Below are 18,578 nucleotides of genomic sequence, written 5' to 3'. Positions count from 1 at the left end.
TTAAAAATATGGTTTCAAAGGTACATGGTCAAAGCGTGTAGATGTGCAGGCTGGGTTTCCCGTCTGTTGAGATTACATGTTGAAATGCTGGTTGTGTTTTTGATTTTTTTTGTATTAACATTAAGTATTTCAGTACAGATATACTGCCTTGCCCAACAATTTCATGTAACATTGTTGATAAAACCTCTCTTAACTATAAACCTCACCTTTAATATGCCTCTTCAAGAAATGTCCAAATGGATTTTGGTGACTAAACAACATTGATATTTAGTCTAGCAATAATTTGTATGACCAATATTTTTGATTGTCACCAGGTGTTAATATTAAATCTCTTGCATTTTGCGAGTAATCAAAAACTAAGATGTGTCAAAAAAAACACAAAATACTGCAAATTGTGGTATAATGTCTTACTCAGGAAGTCCCCAGACAGTGGAAGGGGATGCATCGTGGAAGTGTAGTCCTGTACTTAGTCTGTTCTTAAGTATCCCCTAATGACCTTTTTTTTTGAGAAATTAACTATTGGGCTGATAAGAACTAGGATGACCTTTCCTGTGAATTCTGTATAGAATTGGTTTTATCAGCTTTGTTCTTGTAGTTGGGTGAGTAGGCTGCAGGAAATGAAGTTGCTTTTATTCCTAGTATTTCAGCTTGCTAAAATGCAATATTGCTCAACAGTCCTGTTCTAGATTCCCAGATGGGATCAATGATGTATACCTGTAAACTATCTTGCAAGTAGTCACTGAAATATTTCCTGCTTCCTAACCAGGTCATAGTATTAGTAGGAATGAAAAATATTCCATACCAAAAAAAAAAAAAAAAAGATTTTCTTAAACATACTCTTATTATTTAAAAAATTACAGCTTTGTATTTTGCTGTTAATAGTTAGCCTTTGGATAAGTGGCTACAACTGCATTCTCTTTTTCTGGTTTCATGTGGTGAAAAGGAGCAATGTGGTTGTTGAACGATTTGTAAACTGTCTTGAATCTGGTGTCTGCAGGAAATACTTCTGTGTTTAAATTTACAAGCAAACTTGCATCTCTGGCTTAAAGTAAATCTGATCATACAACGCAATCCTTTGGACTGCAAAGAGGGTGCAGTGATGCTTCCCTGAGCAAAAATTCTCTTCAAACTCTTTAAATGGGACTTGTTGAATCTCACGCTCTATGCCTGTAACTCAATCTCTCTGTATTTCTAAGTATTTTTGACTGTAGGATGTTCCTCACTAATGCCTGTATCTGCAGTAGGCCTATAAATATACTGCAGGTGGGAAGGTAAGTATATGAAGAAGAGGGCTCTGGTGAGTGGCCTTTGCAGAAAATTACTTCTTATCCTTTTTCATGAAGAGTTATGTTTTAACGACAGAGTTTTTCATTGCAAGGCCTTTCCTGAACTATTCTACCTGAAAAAATAGGTGGAGAGCACTAGGTCAGAGACTAGCTGTGGGCTCCTACCAGTACTACTTCTTTTGCAGCAGAGGGCAGTCAGGTAATTCCTGAAAACAGGTTTAATGTGCCTCCTTTCTTACAGGGAGAAAAGGTAAGTGTCTTAACTCTCTTTAGTATTTGGTTTGCAGCCTATGGCTAGTCTGACTGTTTTCCCCTCTTCTTATCCCCCTTCCCTCCATTTGATGCCTGATCCAGTCTGTTTTGATTCTTACACTAACATGCATCAAACAAGAATTACATCAGCCCTTTCATGCCATTCTTATTCCATAAAGACCTTGCAATGGAAGACTCACAAAGTATGTTGATGGAACAGAGTGACTAAGGGTTTCCTCCCTCTTCTTTTTGCCTCCACTTTCTCTTGTCTCACAGGTCTGCCCAACTGCTTCCTCCTGCGGTGAGTAACGCCAGCAGCCTCTGCTCGCTTTGAGACATTTAGAGTCTGAATCGTTCTTTTAATTTAAGGTACCCCAGAGTTCATGGCCCCCGAGATGTATGAGGAGAAATATGATGAATCCGTTGATGTATATGCTTTTGGGATGTGTATGCTAGAGATGGCAACGTCTGAGTATCCTTATTCTGAGTGCCAAAATGCTGCGCAGATCTACCGTCGAGTGACCAGCGTAAGTTCCTCCCCGCTTCTGATTCTAAAGCTATGGCCACTAGCAAGGGAGTACAAACGGTTGATCAGAAGCCTGTAAAATATGTGAATGGAAATAAAATTTTGCATATGTTGATACTCCTTCAGTATATTAGAAGGTATAGCTTGGGATTTAACAACAGCAACAACAAACAACCCAGCAACAACAACAAGAAAACACATTAGAATAACATTATTTTCTAAGCGACTGAAGGGTTGGGGGTAGTATTTTAGTCCTGAAAGCTACTTGGCAACTTTGTTCTCTAAAATAAAGCTGGTTCACAAATTCAGAGCACTTTGCTGTAGCAGCCTGCCAAGACAAATCATAAATTGTTACTTACAATGATTTTAAGTTTACTGAATACCAGATGGCTCTTAGCTACTGTGTCAGGTGCACTTCTCATAATTATGCAGTGGAAGTACTTAATCAATAGCAGGAAGATATTTCACTGTGAAAAGTGCTGGTAAATGCGGTAGTAGTGTTACTAACGAAACCAAATAATGGTGAAAAGGTGACCAAGAGCTGAATTTTGCCCATTTGACTAGACTAAGTAGAGCCTACAGACCTTGAACATACAAAGCAGACTAACGTTAGAAATTCTGAGAGTGGTTGTAGCTGATTTACTTTATGGTCTCTAAAACAGTACCATGAGAAGTACAGCGGCATAGTAAAACTAACTGCATACATTCAGCCTTCTTATCTAAGCGTTCAGAAAGAACATAGGCCATTTGGAGAAGCAAAAACTTGCACTGATTTTTTTCAGAATATCTGTGCACACATGCAAAGGGAGAAAATGACTTTCACTAGTCTACAAATTGAGGAAAGAGTTACTCATGTTAATCTTTTAGTGTGTATTATCTTTGAGAAGTTGAGGATTTAATAACAAATGGCTTGCTTACGGCTGGAAAAAATGCTTATTCCTGATACCTCAGAGTATCAAAGGCAGATATAATTGCTGACTGCAGACAAGGGGAGAAAGGGCCTTCATGGCAGAAGCAATAAATTCTTGAAGGAAGGCTTGGTAAAATAAAATGTGATTTCTTGCTTGAAGGGGAATGTGGGAGAGGGACAGGAGGAGGAAGAGGAAAAATAGGTGTTTTTTTGAACAGGTGTTAAGAGTATGTTTTATTTATATATATATATGTATATTTTTTAGTATGATGGTGAACTTAGCTGTAATCTTCTAAGTCAAGAGGAACAAGGGTAAAATCTAGTGGTTAACTGTGCATGTTCTGATGTGTAAGCTATCTGGATCAGTGAAAGAAAACAAACTAGTTTAGCAAAACAGTTCTAGGGGTATCTTCCAGTATGCTTAGGTTTGTATATTGACCAGAGCCAAAGAAACATAATTTCAGTATGGATGGGTACTTTATATCAAACGGGTATCTGATGCCGCTGCCCTTTCATTCCTTAAAGTGTGCTAGGAACTGGGCTATGGTGAGAATAATCAGCTTTTGAGACAGTCCCAGGCTTGGAAGTCCCCAGGTCTGTCATTTCCCTGCTCTGTGAAGTACTTAGCAATTGGAAAGCCTTGTAGGGGTTTGTAGCAGACTTACTTATATACAGACTTACTGGATTTCTACTTACCACTTGTTTCTTGTACCTTTAACAAACTTGATACTTCTTTCTCCCCACTGTGTTTGGTTGACTGTTGATCTTCTAAGTGGACAAGAAACATTGAATGGTAATTTTTTGGTCTGTCCTAACACATTTTTTACTCTTCTCTGCTCTTGGTGGTTCACAGATTGAATTTCATTGATTTTATTTCCTGCTGTTTCATCTGCTGCTTGGTATCTCTAAAATGCATTTTTATATGAAAGAAAATATTTACTTGATTTCAGAAGGAGTAAAGGACAAGAAAATAAAATGAAATGTACATTTCTCTGCTTCTAGGCAGAGAATGAAAGGCTGTGTATTTTGGTATCTTTGGGTTTGTTGTTCTTTGCATTACAGTCACAAAGCAGTCTATTTAAAAACGAACAAAAAGAACAAAAGCCAAAACAAACACTTGAATTAGCTTTCAAGGAATACTTTCAATGAAGAAACAATGATATTATCTAGAAATGAAGCATAAACCTGTCTTAAATGACAATGGAGAATTCAGTGGTTCTTCCATAACACGGGCAGCACAAGCATGTTATGAAAGCGAAATAAAATACTCTGTGGCTCTTTTCACATTGGTAAAAAAAAAAATACAAACAGTTTTCTACCCTTGTCCTTTACTCGTTGTAGAAGAAAATAAGATTCTCTTACTCTTATTTTGAAGGATACTTCAGGAGTTCTGACAGTATCTGTAGTTATGGTTGAGGGGTGAACCAGCAGAGAAATTCAGCACTTAGAAGGACATTGTGTGAACCATCAATAACAGAATGGATTGGGAAAACTTCCTGTAGGAATGCATCCAAAGGTACTTACCAAAACATTTCCTTTTAACTTAGGTTAGAAGGTGACTGTGGTTTGTGGTAGGTGGTTAGCACTTCCAATTCTAACCTCTAGTTTGCTGCTTTTCTAGGAATGTTTAGACCAGTCGAGGTAGGAGCTGTAGTGCTGCTTGTGCCTTAAATGGAAGGATTATTTTATCTACATGCATACACAAAGACCAGAGGGGAAGATACTAATGGCAGTTTGTCATTGAAAGATCGTGAAAAAAGATCATAAAAGATCATAAACACTGAAACTCCAAAGGCAATAAGACAAAATGTACAGACACTGAGTGCAGGAGATAAGTATTTAAATTGTTTGATTTCCCTCCACCCTTTTGCAGCAACTCTTGGGCTTGGTAAAAAGCACAGTTGCTGTGTTAGCTTAGACCCTAACTACTGCTTAGGAGAGAAACCTGTATAAGGAGTCTTAATGTCCATGGTGTCCTGTCAGCTCTGGACTTGGTACTGCCAGCTTACATTCTTCTCTCCTGTTTTGTCTGTATGTTGTTCTCTCTTCTAGGATGGCCTTCAGCTGTGTTGCTTTCTGACCTTATTCCTTTTGTGATTAGGATGGCTCTAGCCAATGCCTGATTCTGCAGCATTGGCTTGAGGCATTTGCCAAGATTGCTCAGAATATGTGGTGGTTCTACCTCTTCAGGGTTTTCTCTTTTTTTTTTTCTTTTTTTTTTTTTTTTTTCTGGAAGCAGTTTTCTGATGAAGTAATGTAGTTAGGTAAGCAGAGACCTAGATATCAGATCTAAAGGCTGAAGTTTGTCTTTGTGATGAGACTTTATGGCCCAGCTGATTATTGTTGCTTTGCATCATGTACAACAGCAGTGCTGCACAAGTCTGTCGTTTTGCTGGATGACCATCTTGTCTATGTGCTCATTGAGAGATTCTTATTTTTCTTTAATAAAGGAGCACTGGGGTAAAAATCCTGAATTTTCCCTGGCATGGAAAACAATTGTTAAACTGGTTTTCTGGCTTGACTTTGTTCAGAGGAATTCTTTTAGTAGAAGAGTCTGAGTAAAAGCCCCCTTTTTTTAAAAAAAAAAAACAAAGCAAACAAACAAAAAAAACCTGTCTGCAATTTTTAGGGGCCAAGGTGTTACGTTGTTTTACCGTTCTGGTAAAGAAATCAGGAGGAGTTTAACACAAAGTATTTACCTCCGGTTGTGTTTGCATGCTCTACCACATTCAGTCCAGACGTTATCACTAGCAGTTTCTTTAGAATAGAAAATACCTGCATGTCTTGTTGCTCAGGTATAAGAGTCTAGCCTCCCTCTATTTTCACCAGAACGTAATGTTGTAATTTTGTCTCCACCAAAAGCATATATCCCTCTTTGAAGCTATCCTCTACTGTTCTTTGGAAATGGTTCTAAATAAATGAGTAGTGAGTACTTAAAGAAGCTATGATTTTGAGGATTATCTTATTAAAAAAAAATAAAAATCTGTGGTTTAAGCAGTAAGTCTCTTCAGCTGGGACTGAATGCACCCCGTGGGCATTTACTGCTGTCTACATGACCTCAGAAAAAACACACTTAAGCTTTTAATTGGAAAGTAAGCTACCTATTAATTAAAGCTACCCATGAAGGTAGTGTTGTCAGCTCCTGTGATTTTTTTTTTTGCCCCTGCCCAGTTGTGCAGACACAGCTGTGTCAAACTGCATGATGCAGTACTAGGTTATGCAATGCCCCCCGCCTTTTTTTGCAAGTCCAAACCATATCAAGCAATACAGGCAGTTTAATACAAAATGTGATAATGGTACTTAATTGTCACGTAATTATTTATATATATATATAAAAAAGTTAAATAAGATCTTGGTAAAATTTGGGAAGATTTTCATGTCTGACACCATTCCTCTCTCTCAACTGGTATTCTTTCTTTGACCTGTTTCATGCATATTTCAATTATTTTGTCACAATAATATATTTGAAACGGGCTATATGTGTATTTAAATGAAAACAGATATTTATAGAACAGACATCTTAAGTATGATTTCTTAATTTAGTCTGTTTGGGAAGCAACGCAATGGAGGCATAACTGCATAGGTGCAGCTGCTTTGTCTCAGTGTGACATGTAACCCATGCAGTTGCTTCAAAAGCTAGTTTGTTTTTTTTTTTGGCTTACATTTGCTCTCCACTCACAGATGTGGTACGGACCTTGGCCACTTCTATTCTCTGTCTCCTGCAAGCTTTCTTTTTGTAGCACAGAGATTATTTTTCTAAGTGCATAGAGGTACTGGTTGCTCCATCTCCAATGCTTGTATATCTAAGTCTGAAATTTGCTAGATGATTGACTAGTCCTGGGATGAGTAAAATGACACTTAAAGGGGTTTATTATGCAGATTCATCTCATTCTTGCATGACTATCACTAACATAAATCCAAACATGTTAATTCCAAAAAAAGTTAAGACCATCCTCAGTTTTAAATGTACTGATCATCTAACATGAGTGTGAGCAGAACATTTTTTTTGCCCCCTCCCGTTATATAAACTTACCTTTTAAATTTTCCCGTTAGTGTTGTTCTCTGTACTTAATTTTCTTCACGCTTAGTTGGACAAAGTGAAGTTTTATACTCATCCTTGCCTTCATCAAAAGTCCAGTCTCTTCTCTAAATAAATATCTGCCTTCTGAGCCTTAGGATGAGAAAAAAAACATTTTGCATTTTGACTTAAGAAAACAAAGCAAAACACAAAATGTTCTGTACTGAAATGTTCCACAGAATGGGCACAGCTTTTTTTCATCTCTGTTGTACTGAGCTTAAAAAAGGCCTGAGGGAACAAGGTACATAATGAGTAACCAGACCAGGCAGTGTCTAACTGGTTTGAAAAGCTGTAATTTCCCTAGCTTGTGGGAACTGAAGCTTACTGGTTAGAGTGAAGGTCATTGTCTTGGCTAGAAACCAGTCACTTATGAATTGCTGCAGTTTGGTCAATTGAGATTAAATTAATTTCTTCTTTAGTGACTTAAAAGTTAGACATCATAATTGCCTAACTTAATCAACTAAATTCTTTATTTTCCTTAGAGAAGAAATGGTCAAGTCATCCTACCTCTGTCTTCTTTTTTGTTCCCTTAAGAATCCTAGGCAGCAAATATAAATGTTTAACCTTTAGACTTGTGATTAGTTTTACTTGTCTAATGAATATTGATGAATATCCTATTTTACTTTCTAGAAGGAATTTGAGATTTGTTAAGTGTACATAGAGCTCTGTTCCTTTACCTTGAATAACTTGGTTTCTTAGCCTCATTCATATACATAGAGACACCCTTCCTACCAAGTTCTCAGGCAAAAAGCATTGGTAAGGAACATTGGAAAAGCAGGGAAAGGGAACCCTCAAATAAAGCAAGTAGTCTTTTGTTAAAGCACATACTGAAAATCCCCGAGCCTTCAACCAAGCACAGGAAACATAGTAAGAAAGGGAAAATTGTTGTAATTGTGTTGACTGAAGGAAGAAAATTCAGGCACTTAAGTATCAAATGGAAAACAAACAAAAAAAAGCACACCAGGTGTAATTCCTCCGTATCACACTAAATGAATTAAATAATGAATTAAATGTGTCTGGATGGCCAGTGACGCCCTTCAGACGTCCATCCTGGGGCCAGTACTGTTCAGTATCTTTATCAACAACACAAATGGTGGGATCAAGTGCACCCTCAGCAAGTCTGCAGAGGACACCAAGCTGAGTGGTGCAGTTGATACAACAGAAGGAAGGGATGCCAGCCAAAGGGACTTGGACAAGCTAGAAAGTGGGCCCATGTGAGTTTAATGAGGTTCACAAGGCCAAGTGCAAGGTGCACCTGGGTCTAGACAACCTGTACAAGAGAAGATTGTGCAAGATTGGGAGAACTCATTGAGAGCAGCCCTGCAGAGAAGGACTTGGGGATTCTGGTGGATCAAAAGCTCAGCATGAGCCAGCAGTGTGCGCTTGCAGCCCAGGAGGCCACCCATATCCTGGGTGCATCAACAGAGTAGTGGCCAGCAGGTAGAGGGAGGTGTTCAAGGCCAGGTTGGATGGGGCTTTGAGCAACATGATATAGTGGAAGGTGTCCCTGTCCATGGCAGGGCTTTGGAACTGGATGATCTTTAAGGTTCCTTCCAACAAGAGCTGTTGTGTGATACGATCCTATGATTAAAGAGTATGTAAGCTTCTGCTGCTCGTCTTCTGTAGCCATTCAGCTCAGTTGCAAGCGTTTTAAACAGCACTTCTTTAAGAGTGAGGAATCTTCCTGAGTGGAAGTACAGTCACTGACTCATCAGTTCAGAAATACATAGCCTTAAAAATGGAAGGGGGACAAAATAGGAATACTAGGTCTCAAAGCATTAATAATATCTTAAGTTTTGTCTTAGTTAAGTCCCTCTTTTTAGAGAAAAAACAACAATCTAAGTAAGAAACAACAGGAAACAGAACACTGTGATGTAACATGCTACACAGTTTACAAAACTGGGGTAGATATATGAAGTTGGAAGGAAAAAGACTCATTCAGCTGAATTCCTTTCTAAAAGTAGATCACTTTTATGGGTTTGTCTTAAGAGGCATTTGTCGTATTTAGCATCAAAAGTGCCTAGATTACAACTAAAACTGTTATGTCCATATTGGTATTTTAAAACAAATTTAGTTCAAGTGAAAGGGGATTTTTCTTATTTTGATCTCTGCTGAGCTTGGGATCTGCCTTAATTTTAAATTATGTATGATTTTAAAATGATCAGGAACTAAAATGGGGGAAGGCTATCAGCTGAGGTGCAGAAAATGAAGATCTAATACATTTTTTTCAATGTGGAATTCAAAAATTTGGTTATACTGCAGACTTCTTATATGTGTTTTTATAAGCCTACATTAGCCCATGGTATATTGAGTAAACAATGTGTATATATATAAAAACAAGAACAAAAACAACAACCACAAAACCAACACACTTCAGTATCTCTAAAGGATCTGGCCTTGTCAAATTGTGATGCTAATATCTAAAATTGTCCTGTACAGACATTTATATAGCTGTTACATTAACTGTGGTTAATTTAATTTACCCGAAGATGGGAAGGTGACTCTTTTCTTAAGAACAGAGAAGTGGTCAGTATTTGAAAGTGCCTGGCTTTGCAGTGTTACAAGAACCATTAATGAATCACTGAAGTCGCAAACTCAGGATTTCCATGGGGAGACTGATAGTTTTTTTGTCAGCATAGTGCCACTAGTCAAAAGTACTGATGTTAACAATGGATGGGCTTCTATTTCTTGTCCGAACAACTGTGCTGCTATAGTTGCACTGGGGTAGAAATGGGTTGACTTCAGGAAAGTTTTAGTCTTGCAGAAGCTCACAGCGGCAATGAGCTTAAAAACAAAACAAAAGAAGTTATTTTGAGATGTTATGTGATTCATAGGCCAGAACTCTGCTAAAATTGTATGGAAACCCTATATAGGTCTCTAAAAATTACTCCGAGCTGTTCCCAGAACAGACAAGAACATGTGAGCATATATGCCTATTTGAATGCTTTGTTTTGTTCCCATATTAGAACAGTGAAGGCTACCAAAATTGAATGAAAATTTGCAGGTAGTTTATTCTCAAAAGTAGAGAATAATAGAATTGTCTAGGTTGGAAAAGACCTTCAAGATCATCAAGTCCACCTATCAACCTGACCTGCTGTCCCATCACTAAAACACATCCTTTAGTGCCACATTCACGTCTCAAATACCTCCAGCGATGGTGATGTGTCCACTTCTTTGGGCAGTCCATAACAATGCCTGACCACCCTCTCTGTGAAGAAATTCTTCCTACGTCCAATTTTAATCTTACCTGGTGCAACTTGAGGCCATTTCCTTGCATCCTATCACTTCTCACCTGCAAAGAGAGACAGACACTCTCCTTGTTACAGCCTCCTTTCAGGTAGTTGTAGGGAGCAGTGAGGTCTCCCCTCAGTCTCCTCTTCTCTAGACTGAACATCCCCAGTTCTGGGGGGCTCAGACATTTCAGTGCTCTTCTCTGTACATGCTCGAGCAATGCGCTATCCTTCCTGTAGTGAGGGGGCCCAAGACTGAACACAATATTCAAGGTGCAGTCTCACCAGTGCTGTGTACAAGGGGATGATCTCTTCCCTGGTCTTCCTGCCTACACTAATTTTGATGAGAGAAACACCAAGCTTGAAAGCGTCTATGAGAAAATTCATTGCTTGTTGTGCGTAATGTTTTTGTGCTAAAGGAGAAAAAGACTGTTGCTTCTCCCTCCAGTGAAGGTGTTTTGCTGCTTCCTAACACCGAGCTTGTGCCTTTTGAAGGTAAACACCTTTCAGAGATGTTTCTACCTTACCACCTATTACCATCATAATTCTCTGAGTAGCAGAGAGTTATACTTCCTAGGATCCTCCTCTGAAACTGAGTCTTTTGGTACACAAATAGAAGTCCCTCGCTCCTATTCTAGTAAGTCAGAAAATAAAAGAGATAGTGAGATAGTGACTTTTGGAGCATTGTCTGAATTGTGCACTATTTTTGGAGTTTGCAACATTATCCTAGGCCTTTTAGGAGTTATCTTCTAAGCAGTAGTTCTGGCAGTGAATATGGTTTTATGCCCCATGGAAAAGATTCAATGTTGGATTGTTCTTTTTAATTCAATTCCAAGTCCACTGGACCTTATCTGTGGCTTTAGAATTATTATTGCTGTACTTAAATTTTAAACTGAGTGCTACATGATGTTTTTCTGTCAGAATGATAGCTAATTAAAGCAGAGAATGCAACTAATATAATTTGATTTTTCAAAAATATATTTTCCATACTGAAAATAGAAGAAAGACATTTTTGTTTCTGATATTGTGTCACTGTGGTATTTCTATATTTATAGCATTGAGATGTGTGTCTAGGCATGCCCCCATTTTTTTTTTTTGAAAGCCGTTTCCAAGCTAAAATCCCAGCAAAACGACGGCTCATTTAGCTAGCTCAAGATGTGCACCATTGCATGTTCTTGTTCAGATAACAAAGGCAGTACTCCTGCTTCTAAGTGTCAAGTTTAACAACTGTGTGATAAATTAAGCTGATCTTACCTTTGTACTCGTGTGGAAGAATAAAAACTGCCAAGTTTGTTCTCAGTCTGCTTGTGCTGTCACTGTCATTTTGGAAGAACTTGTATCCTTATCGTGTGTGTTTCTAAACAAGGCCCTTTTCACCATTTCACACAGCCATATCATAATGGTTTGACAACTGTACACTAAGGAATTGTGTTTTGCCTTTTGATTACTAAATTTCCTATTCTAGAGATTGTGATTTCTTCTGTTCATTGGAAAGGGATGCTGCAGCTACGAGAGGTGCTGTGATCAGTTCATCTGATTCTTAACTAAAGCTTTCCGTTCAACCAGTTGTAAGAGCTCCAGTTTCTTAAAACTTTTGAAATAGGTTGATGTTTGTACTTACCTGGAGGCTCTGATGTGAGAACTTGCATATTTAAGAAAAATCAAAAAGCCTTGTGTGCTGGGCTAAGTAACTAGTCAATGTGGTAATTGTAAGGCATGAAGTATATCTAGCAGTAGCGCATAGTCTAAATTACAGTTCAATATTATCACAAATACAGTGGTTTTTACCTTGTTACAAACTTTTACTTGTGAATGCTGGAAAGAAACACAACCAGGGATTTCTCTAAAGAGTTAAGACTAGTACTAGTTCAGCTTCTTAAATTAGATTTGCTGATAGGATGGATTTTAAGTATGTGGAATTGTAAGGCTTTTAACACTAAATTCTCTGGCTGTAAGTAAAATGTACAGTATGGAGGTGCTGGCAGAGCAGTTGGATAAGGAGACAGTGTAATTGTCCTGCAGCTTGTGGGCTTGGAGATAAGTTGTAGAATATGGATGTGGAGATGACAGCAAGACGTTATAGCTGTTCAGACAAGGAATATGTATTTATTCTTTTTACCAAAGATGATCATACAAATAACTAGACGCTGCTCTTACGCAACCTCACAACTCAAAGAGTAACAGTCAGTGTGGGTAGAATGGTTATATTGGAAATGTATCTTGTGCATATAACAGCTTCAATCATGTATGCATGGGATGTTTTTGCTATTAAATATATGACGAGCCTTTTGTTTTTATTAACATCTCAAATTGTTTGAGAGTACTTGGTACACTGAGGAGAAAACAGTTCCCAAACTGATCAGTCAGGTTGTGGCAAGCAGGCCTGTATAAATACAGCGTTGCCTCCACTGCCTTCGTAACTGAGCATGAAATCTGGACATACGCGGTTATCTGTTGCAAGTCTGAAGACTGCTGATTTGGAGAAATTTAAGAATCATGGGACTTAGATTACTTGCATGCCAGTACGATGAGGGGAGAGGGGGGTGAATGTCGTATCTCCAGCCTCTGCAGACTGAAGACACTGGTTGAGCTATTTTAGTGGTGTAGAGCTTTCTTAAATAGTTGAGGGGAATTCTGGTCTGGCTGCTGGTAGATTAGGCAAATTCAAAAGGTATCAGGTTCAAAATGTGCAGTCATTACTTCTCTTCAGAACAGGGCAAAATTATCCCAAGACAATGGTCTAAGTAGAGGTTTGTGAGCTGACTAGCTCATCGAAAGCCTTCATCGGCTTCTGTTGCTTGTACTGCAGTACTACTGTTTACCCTGTTAGGATATTGATCTTGTGCAGAGCTTATTCTGCAGGATTTACCGATTTCATTCCTGACAGAATTATCAATTGTCCAGAATTAATTACTATGGAAATACTGAAATCAGAGAAGCTCAATTTTCATTTCCATTAAATGTGCTGCATCGTTTCAATTTTAGTCTGAACTCTACTGTATCTCATTCTTTTTAATGCAGCTTCTGTAGGCAACCTGTATTTCTTCTGAGCTGAGTAAATGCTAAGTGAGGTCTTTTCGTCATAGATATGCAGGTATTCAATTGAACTGGGATGAGAATTATGATGCAAATATACTCTGTGAGATAAGGAAAGAAATCTGAAAGATCGTTTCTGGGTGATAGAACAGTATTGGGATGAGGGATTAGAGGTGGAGAAGGGGGTGAAATAGTTAAACTTGTAGGTTTTGAGGGCTGGGTGAGTAACTAATAGCCAGTGGTGACCTTTAGAAGATCATAGGGTTAAAGTAATTTAAATGCTATATATACTGTTGCCCAAGGGCTTCTGTGAGACTATGGGAAGGAGGTAGGATCCCTGGCTTGTTTTCCACTGGAATCATATGCTCTGTCAAGTTTCCTTGAATTAATGGGTTGTGGCAGCCTGGATCTGGCTCAAACTAGCGTGGTACCAACTTAGCTAAAAAGAAAATATAGAGACTTTTAATTACTTTGTTTTTGAGATTTGACTTTGCTACTGATTCTATTAGCCTCTGGACTGCAGAGTTTGAACATTTTGTTTGAGAAGATTAATCAGTTACGGTAGAATTCCTCTCAAGCTCTGCAGTTAAAGTACTTCTGCAAAGAGCCAAGCAAACATCATGGTTAGACTGGGACAGGTACACTGTGTGCATACTAAAAGCTGAAAGGCTTCAATATTCTTCACATCTCACACGGTGCACCCCAGAGAAGTGCAGCCTTAATTTAATGTGTTGAATGTTTGGTGCTGTTCCTGGGAAGAAGATTGGCTTTGACTGCACAAAACCTGCTGTCATTGGGTTTGAGTGCCACTGTAACAGTGACAAACAGATCATAAACACTGGCAAGTGAAATTCTGACGTGCTTTATTGAAGATACCAGTAAGCACCGTTAAAACTGAGGTGATAATCAATAGTTGATGCGAGGGTGTAAGAGCTAAGCAGTTGGAAGGCCACGCAACATAGCAGTATCTTTGAGGGCCTCTTTTCCCTTGATAGCTCTAAACTTTCACTGCAGCTGGTGAAGGGGATTTCTGAAACGCCCAGTGAAGGATCAGAAGGTGTTGCTTTGCAACGTTGGTGTTTGTGGTATAACAATATTGGTATAATTTTGGTATACTTGGGGAACTGAGTCTGCCGTTTTGTGGGTTGAGAAGCGCTCTTGATAAACTGTTATTATATTCAGTTTTAAATGATCCCCACTAGCTATCAAAATGTGTTTGTTCACTTTGCACTTTAAAGCTGTGCATGTGAGCTTTCTTACCATTGCTGCTTTTGTCCTTCCAAAAAAAGCCTGGAAGCTGTGAACAACTCACTTTATTAGAAAGCAAGCTCTGCAATAGCTGTTTGAAACGAGATACCAGGGGAAGAAAAAAGCAACAGACTTCATGTTGGGTTTGGAATACAGCAAAAGGCATTGGGAAATATAACTCCAGATTATATTCATGCACGTGATGTAAAACAAGCAACAACACAGCCTTCTAAATTTGTCCGGCAGTTTGAGAATCTCCTTAAATACCTATTCCCTTACGTTAAGAACCTAGTAAAAGAAGAGCAGGTGATGGTAGCACTGGTAGCAGATGTAATTGTTAGGGAAGAGGGAGATGGGCTATCCTATGTTATCCTAGTGCAAGTTTATGTTCTTTTGGGATTAAATTGGGAAGTACACTTATGTAGCTCCATGGAAAGAAGAGGAGAAACAGCAGCTGCCTTCCCTCCTAGCACAAAATAAGTGCCAGCAAGCTTGGGTCAGAGCAACATACTGACTGATCCATTCCCAAGTGTACTTCTGCCACAGCCAGCGTGGAGCTGGGTGATGTTCCTCCTGCAGCCTTAAACTATGGTAGAAAACTTGGGTGGAGAATAGGAGAACAGCCAAGCGGGGAGGCGGGGACATGCAGGAAGTAAAGGCTCCCTGTGCTGCCTCCTCTTCCTCCTCCTCGCAGCTAGCTGGGCAGGCAGGAAAGGAGAAGCTTACTTCTTGCTTATATTCATTCTTTCCATTCAGAATTTGAGTGGCAAAAGCAGATATTGAGCTTGAACCTCTGCAGCCTCATGTACTGGACTTGGAAAAGTACAAGGGGTATCAAACAGAAAACAATGCTTCCTTCTAACTTTGATGTCTGCTTTCCCTCCGCTGTGCGTTAAGTCCACAGCCTAACGGATTCCCTTCGGAAATTAACAGCCAGCTAACTCTTTGGTGTGTGCATCTCTTTTTCCTGATGGATTTTACAAAAAGAGAGATCTGTCCCGTGTTTGTAATTGTTAATTCCCACTGTTGTTGCTGTTCTCACAAGGATTGCGCTAAAGAGGTAGGTGAGAGTGTCAGCTCCAGGAGAATTGTGTGTAGCTGCAGTGAAGGACTTGGGGGGTGGTGGATCCGAATTCTCAACAAGTCTGAACTGCTTTGCATGGAATCGCTCCTCAGCTTTTAAACTCGATGATACTTTTTCTGCAACTTCCTAATGTACGTTAAAATCCTGAACAGCAAAGCCAGAACACTTGTTGCTCCTGCTATTTCCAAGCTGTGTTGCTATTTTCATTTTTTTTATATAATTAGGATTGCTGACGGTACATGATGCTTTTTCTTCATTTTTTTGGTATAATAAGTAATACAGCATTGATTGTATATTCTTTTACGATATTTTCGGTATCTTTTGAATTACAATGAGATGTTAAACCACTGATTCAGTTATTTGGTGAGCACTGATGCAAAATACCATGTTTCTAGGCAAAAATTGTGAAGAGGAGTTCTTGTGCTTAAAATATTTTGAAAATACGGAATTTTTTAGAGTTATAGAACTTGCTTTTAGCAGATCGTATAACTATACAAATGTGGATGTTACAATTTTGGAATTCATTTTTTTTACCTGATTAAAATGTGATAAAATCACAAAATTTATCATGTCTAAGTTAAGTGAAACGTGAAATTTCCTGTGCTTAAAATGAAGACTAAGATAAGTGTTAGTAAATACCCAGCTTTGCATCAGTTGCACCTTGTGCTACTTTACATACGTGCCCATATTTTAAAGGTTTAAATGTAAAGGTTTTTACATTTTACAAAACGTAAAAATTAGTGAGTTTCCTTGAAGTTTGCACTGCTTTCAAGGGAAGCGATTCTGCCCTTGTTAGCTATAGCCCTAGTTCTCCTTTTGTAAGCCTCAGAGCTTGTGCCACGATGTAGTGAACCTGGCTGAGTTTGTTTCAAGTCTGATAAGTGCTGTGATCTGGTTCATTATGCAGCTGTATAAAGGTTTGTGCCAGCAAGAGTGGGGAAATGACATGGATGTGGAAATGGGCAGTGGAGAGCAGGAGGCTGCTGCCTTCAGCACCAGTGCCAGTTCATGCTGTTGTAGATAATAGCTTGGGAAAATGTTTGATTTCATGTGTGCCTGTTTTACCTACTTACGCTTTTATTTTCCTTTCCAAGAGCTCTTCCTTTCATTTCCTTAGCAAATTATTAAGACAAAAAAAAAAAAGCTAGTAGGATTTGGGTATTTAGCTCTGATTAATGGGACAAATAAATTAAAAAACAATTGGATTATGTGTTTTTTCTAAGCAGTTTGGAGACTGGGGAGAGAATGAGGAGAAGCATGTAAGAACGTGACAGTCTTGCAGTAAGTGTGAAGTGTTAAAACCAGGAGCACTGAGTTGCTTAGTATGTACTTGAGCGCCTTTGCGTTTGGAATCTAGTGAGAGTATGCTTGGCTGCCCAGCTCCTCAGCTTTTAAGGACACATCAAGGTTATTTGCATTGTAGGGCTCCCCTTTGGTTTCTCTGTGATGGTGTGATGAAGGTATAAAAGCATCTCTGGGTTGAGGTATTAATTATCATTACTACTATCTTCTTTCTTGCTATGTGAAGTAGTCTAACATTTGCAACACTTGGAGGGGAATTTTTTTTTTTAAGTGTGATGCTGCTTAAATAGCCTAAACTTTAGCATAAGGGATGCTTGGCCAGCGCTGGAGTTAAGCAATTCTGTGGAAGAAGCTAAGAAAAGTGCTTGAATACCTAGTCCTGCATTGGTTTTAGGCCCTAGTCTGAAGGTCTCCCAGATTTTCTGAGTAACAGTTAGGAATATGGAAGGTGTGCTGGAAGAGTCTTGGAGGGGTTTTCTTCTTAACTGAACTACTGTTTTGGAACTCACAAATTGGAATAATCCAAACTGGCCTCTATGGAAGGTCCCAAACACTTTGCACAAGTATTTAACTTCTCAGGATACAGATGCACATAGTATCAGACTGAATCACAGATTTTATTTATTTTTCTTTCCACCCTGGCATTGTGCAAGAGCAGAGCTTGTAGTCAAATGGGCAACAAGACGGCTCACATTCTGGTTTCTTTACGTTAATAACATTGTTGTACCAGTTGTCTTGTATTCATCTTAGTTTTCAGTTTTTCTGACATGAGATCATGGCACAGATCTGACACCTTCCTTTTACTGCCACAGTATAAATGAATGTACGTGTGGGCTGCTGGCATGGCTGGAACTTGGGCTATTTAGAAGTATCGAATGTGGTAAATTTTAGGCGACTAATCTGGCAAATTTAGATATAAATCTATTCAACAAGCACACAAATAACTATTGCACAGACTGTGCCTGCATATATATGCACGTTGGTGAGCATTTTACTCTATATAGAAAGATCTATCTTGTACATATGTGAACGTGAACTGCTGGGACCATTTTAAGCTTGGCCATGGTTAAAGGTGATGTCTGTGCGACTCATCATTGCTGTATGAGCAGAGACAAATGCAACAGGTACTTGATGCAAGTAGTAAATGCAAAAACAAGTTTTATGAATCTCTTAGAGTGCATTGCTCTGTGACATGTAGCTGGAGACTTATGATGTGACCTGGTTACAGTATTAAAATTTACTTGGACAAACTTTGCTCTGTTGTCTTACCAGCTGAGGCACTGATCTTCAGAAGTTTTACGTTCACTGAAGCTTTTAAGAATTAAATTAATGTTCACTGACAGGCTGTGTTTCAGGGCTTACTCTTGTCACAATATACTCCTCAGTTCCGTGAATCTCAATTGCTAAAATTTCATAGGAGCAAATGTTAGAGCAAAGAAATAGAAAATCCAGAATGCTGTTCTAACAGGAAGTTTTTATTAAGTGAAAGATCTTTCTTTCTTACAGAAAGAAAGTCTTTCTGTAGTTCTTGTCCTTTCTTTTAAATTCCAGATGTGATCACAACACCTTTGTACAACATAAAGACAAATGCTACTGTTCACTGAATGACTGGGTGGTTGTGCACCT

At 38.7% G+C, this 18,578-nt stretch overlaps 1 protein-coding gene and 1 long non-coding RNA gene across 11 annotated transcripts in view; one reads left to right on the top strand and one right to left on the bottom strand.

Moving 5' to 3' along the window:
* The window catches only part of LOC309877587 (serine/threonine-protein kinase WNK1-like), a 106,488-nt gene that overhangs the window by 38,736 nt on the left and 49,174 nt on the right, over nucleotides 1-18,578 (top strand). For 8 of the 9 annotated variants that reach the window (XM_082759065.1, XM_082759062.1, XM_082759061.1 and 5 more), the window contains exon 4: nucleotides 1,908-2,065. In XM_082759065.1, the coding sequence (XP_082615191.1) occupies nucleotides 1,908-2,065 (158 nt within the window). Of the gene's footprint in view, nucleotides 1-1,907; nucleotides 2,066-15,272; nucleotides 15,627-18,578 lie in introns of those variants that run through there. The other variant, XM_082759069.1, reaches the window with a different exon arrangement.
* Nucleotides 1,999-7,188, bottom strand: LOC309877618. Of its 2 annotated transcripts, XR_014317389.1 has the most exons (4): nucleotides 7,008-7,188; nucleotides 4,499-4,640; nucleotides 3,671-3,742; nucleotides 1,999-2,137 (listed from the first exon to the last, which is right to left on the bottom strand). It is a non-coding gene; the product is annotated as an uncharacterized lncRNA (long non-coding RNA). The 2 variants fall into 2 exon arrangements; XR_014317390.1 differs by lacking the exon at nucleotides 4,499-4,640.

Source organism: Aythya marila (assembly GCF_965140915.1).
Source record: "Aythya marila genome assembly, chromosome: 1".
Taxonomy (NCBI): domain Eukaryota; kingdom Metazoa; phylum Chordata; class Aves; order Anseriformes; family Anatidae; genus Aythya; species Aythya marila.
The sequence above is the reverse complement of the archived record's forward strand: the minus strand, read 5'-3'. Positions and strand labels throughout refer to the sequence as shown.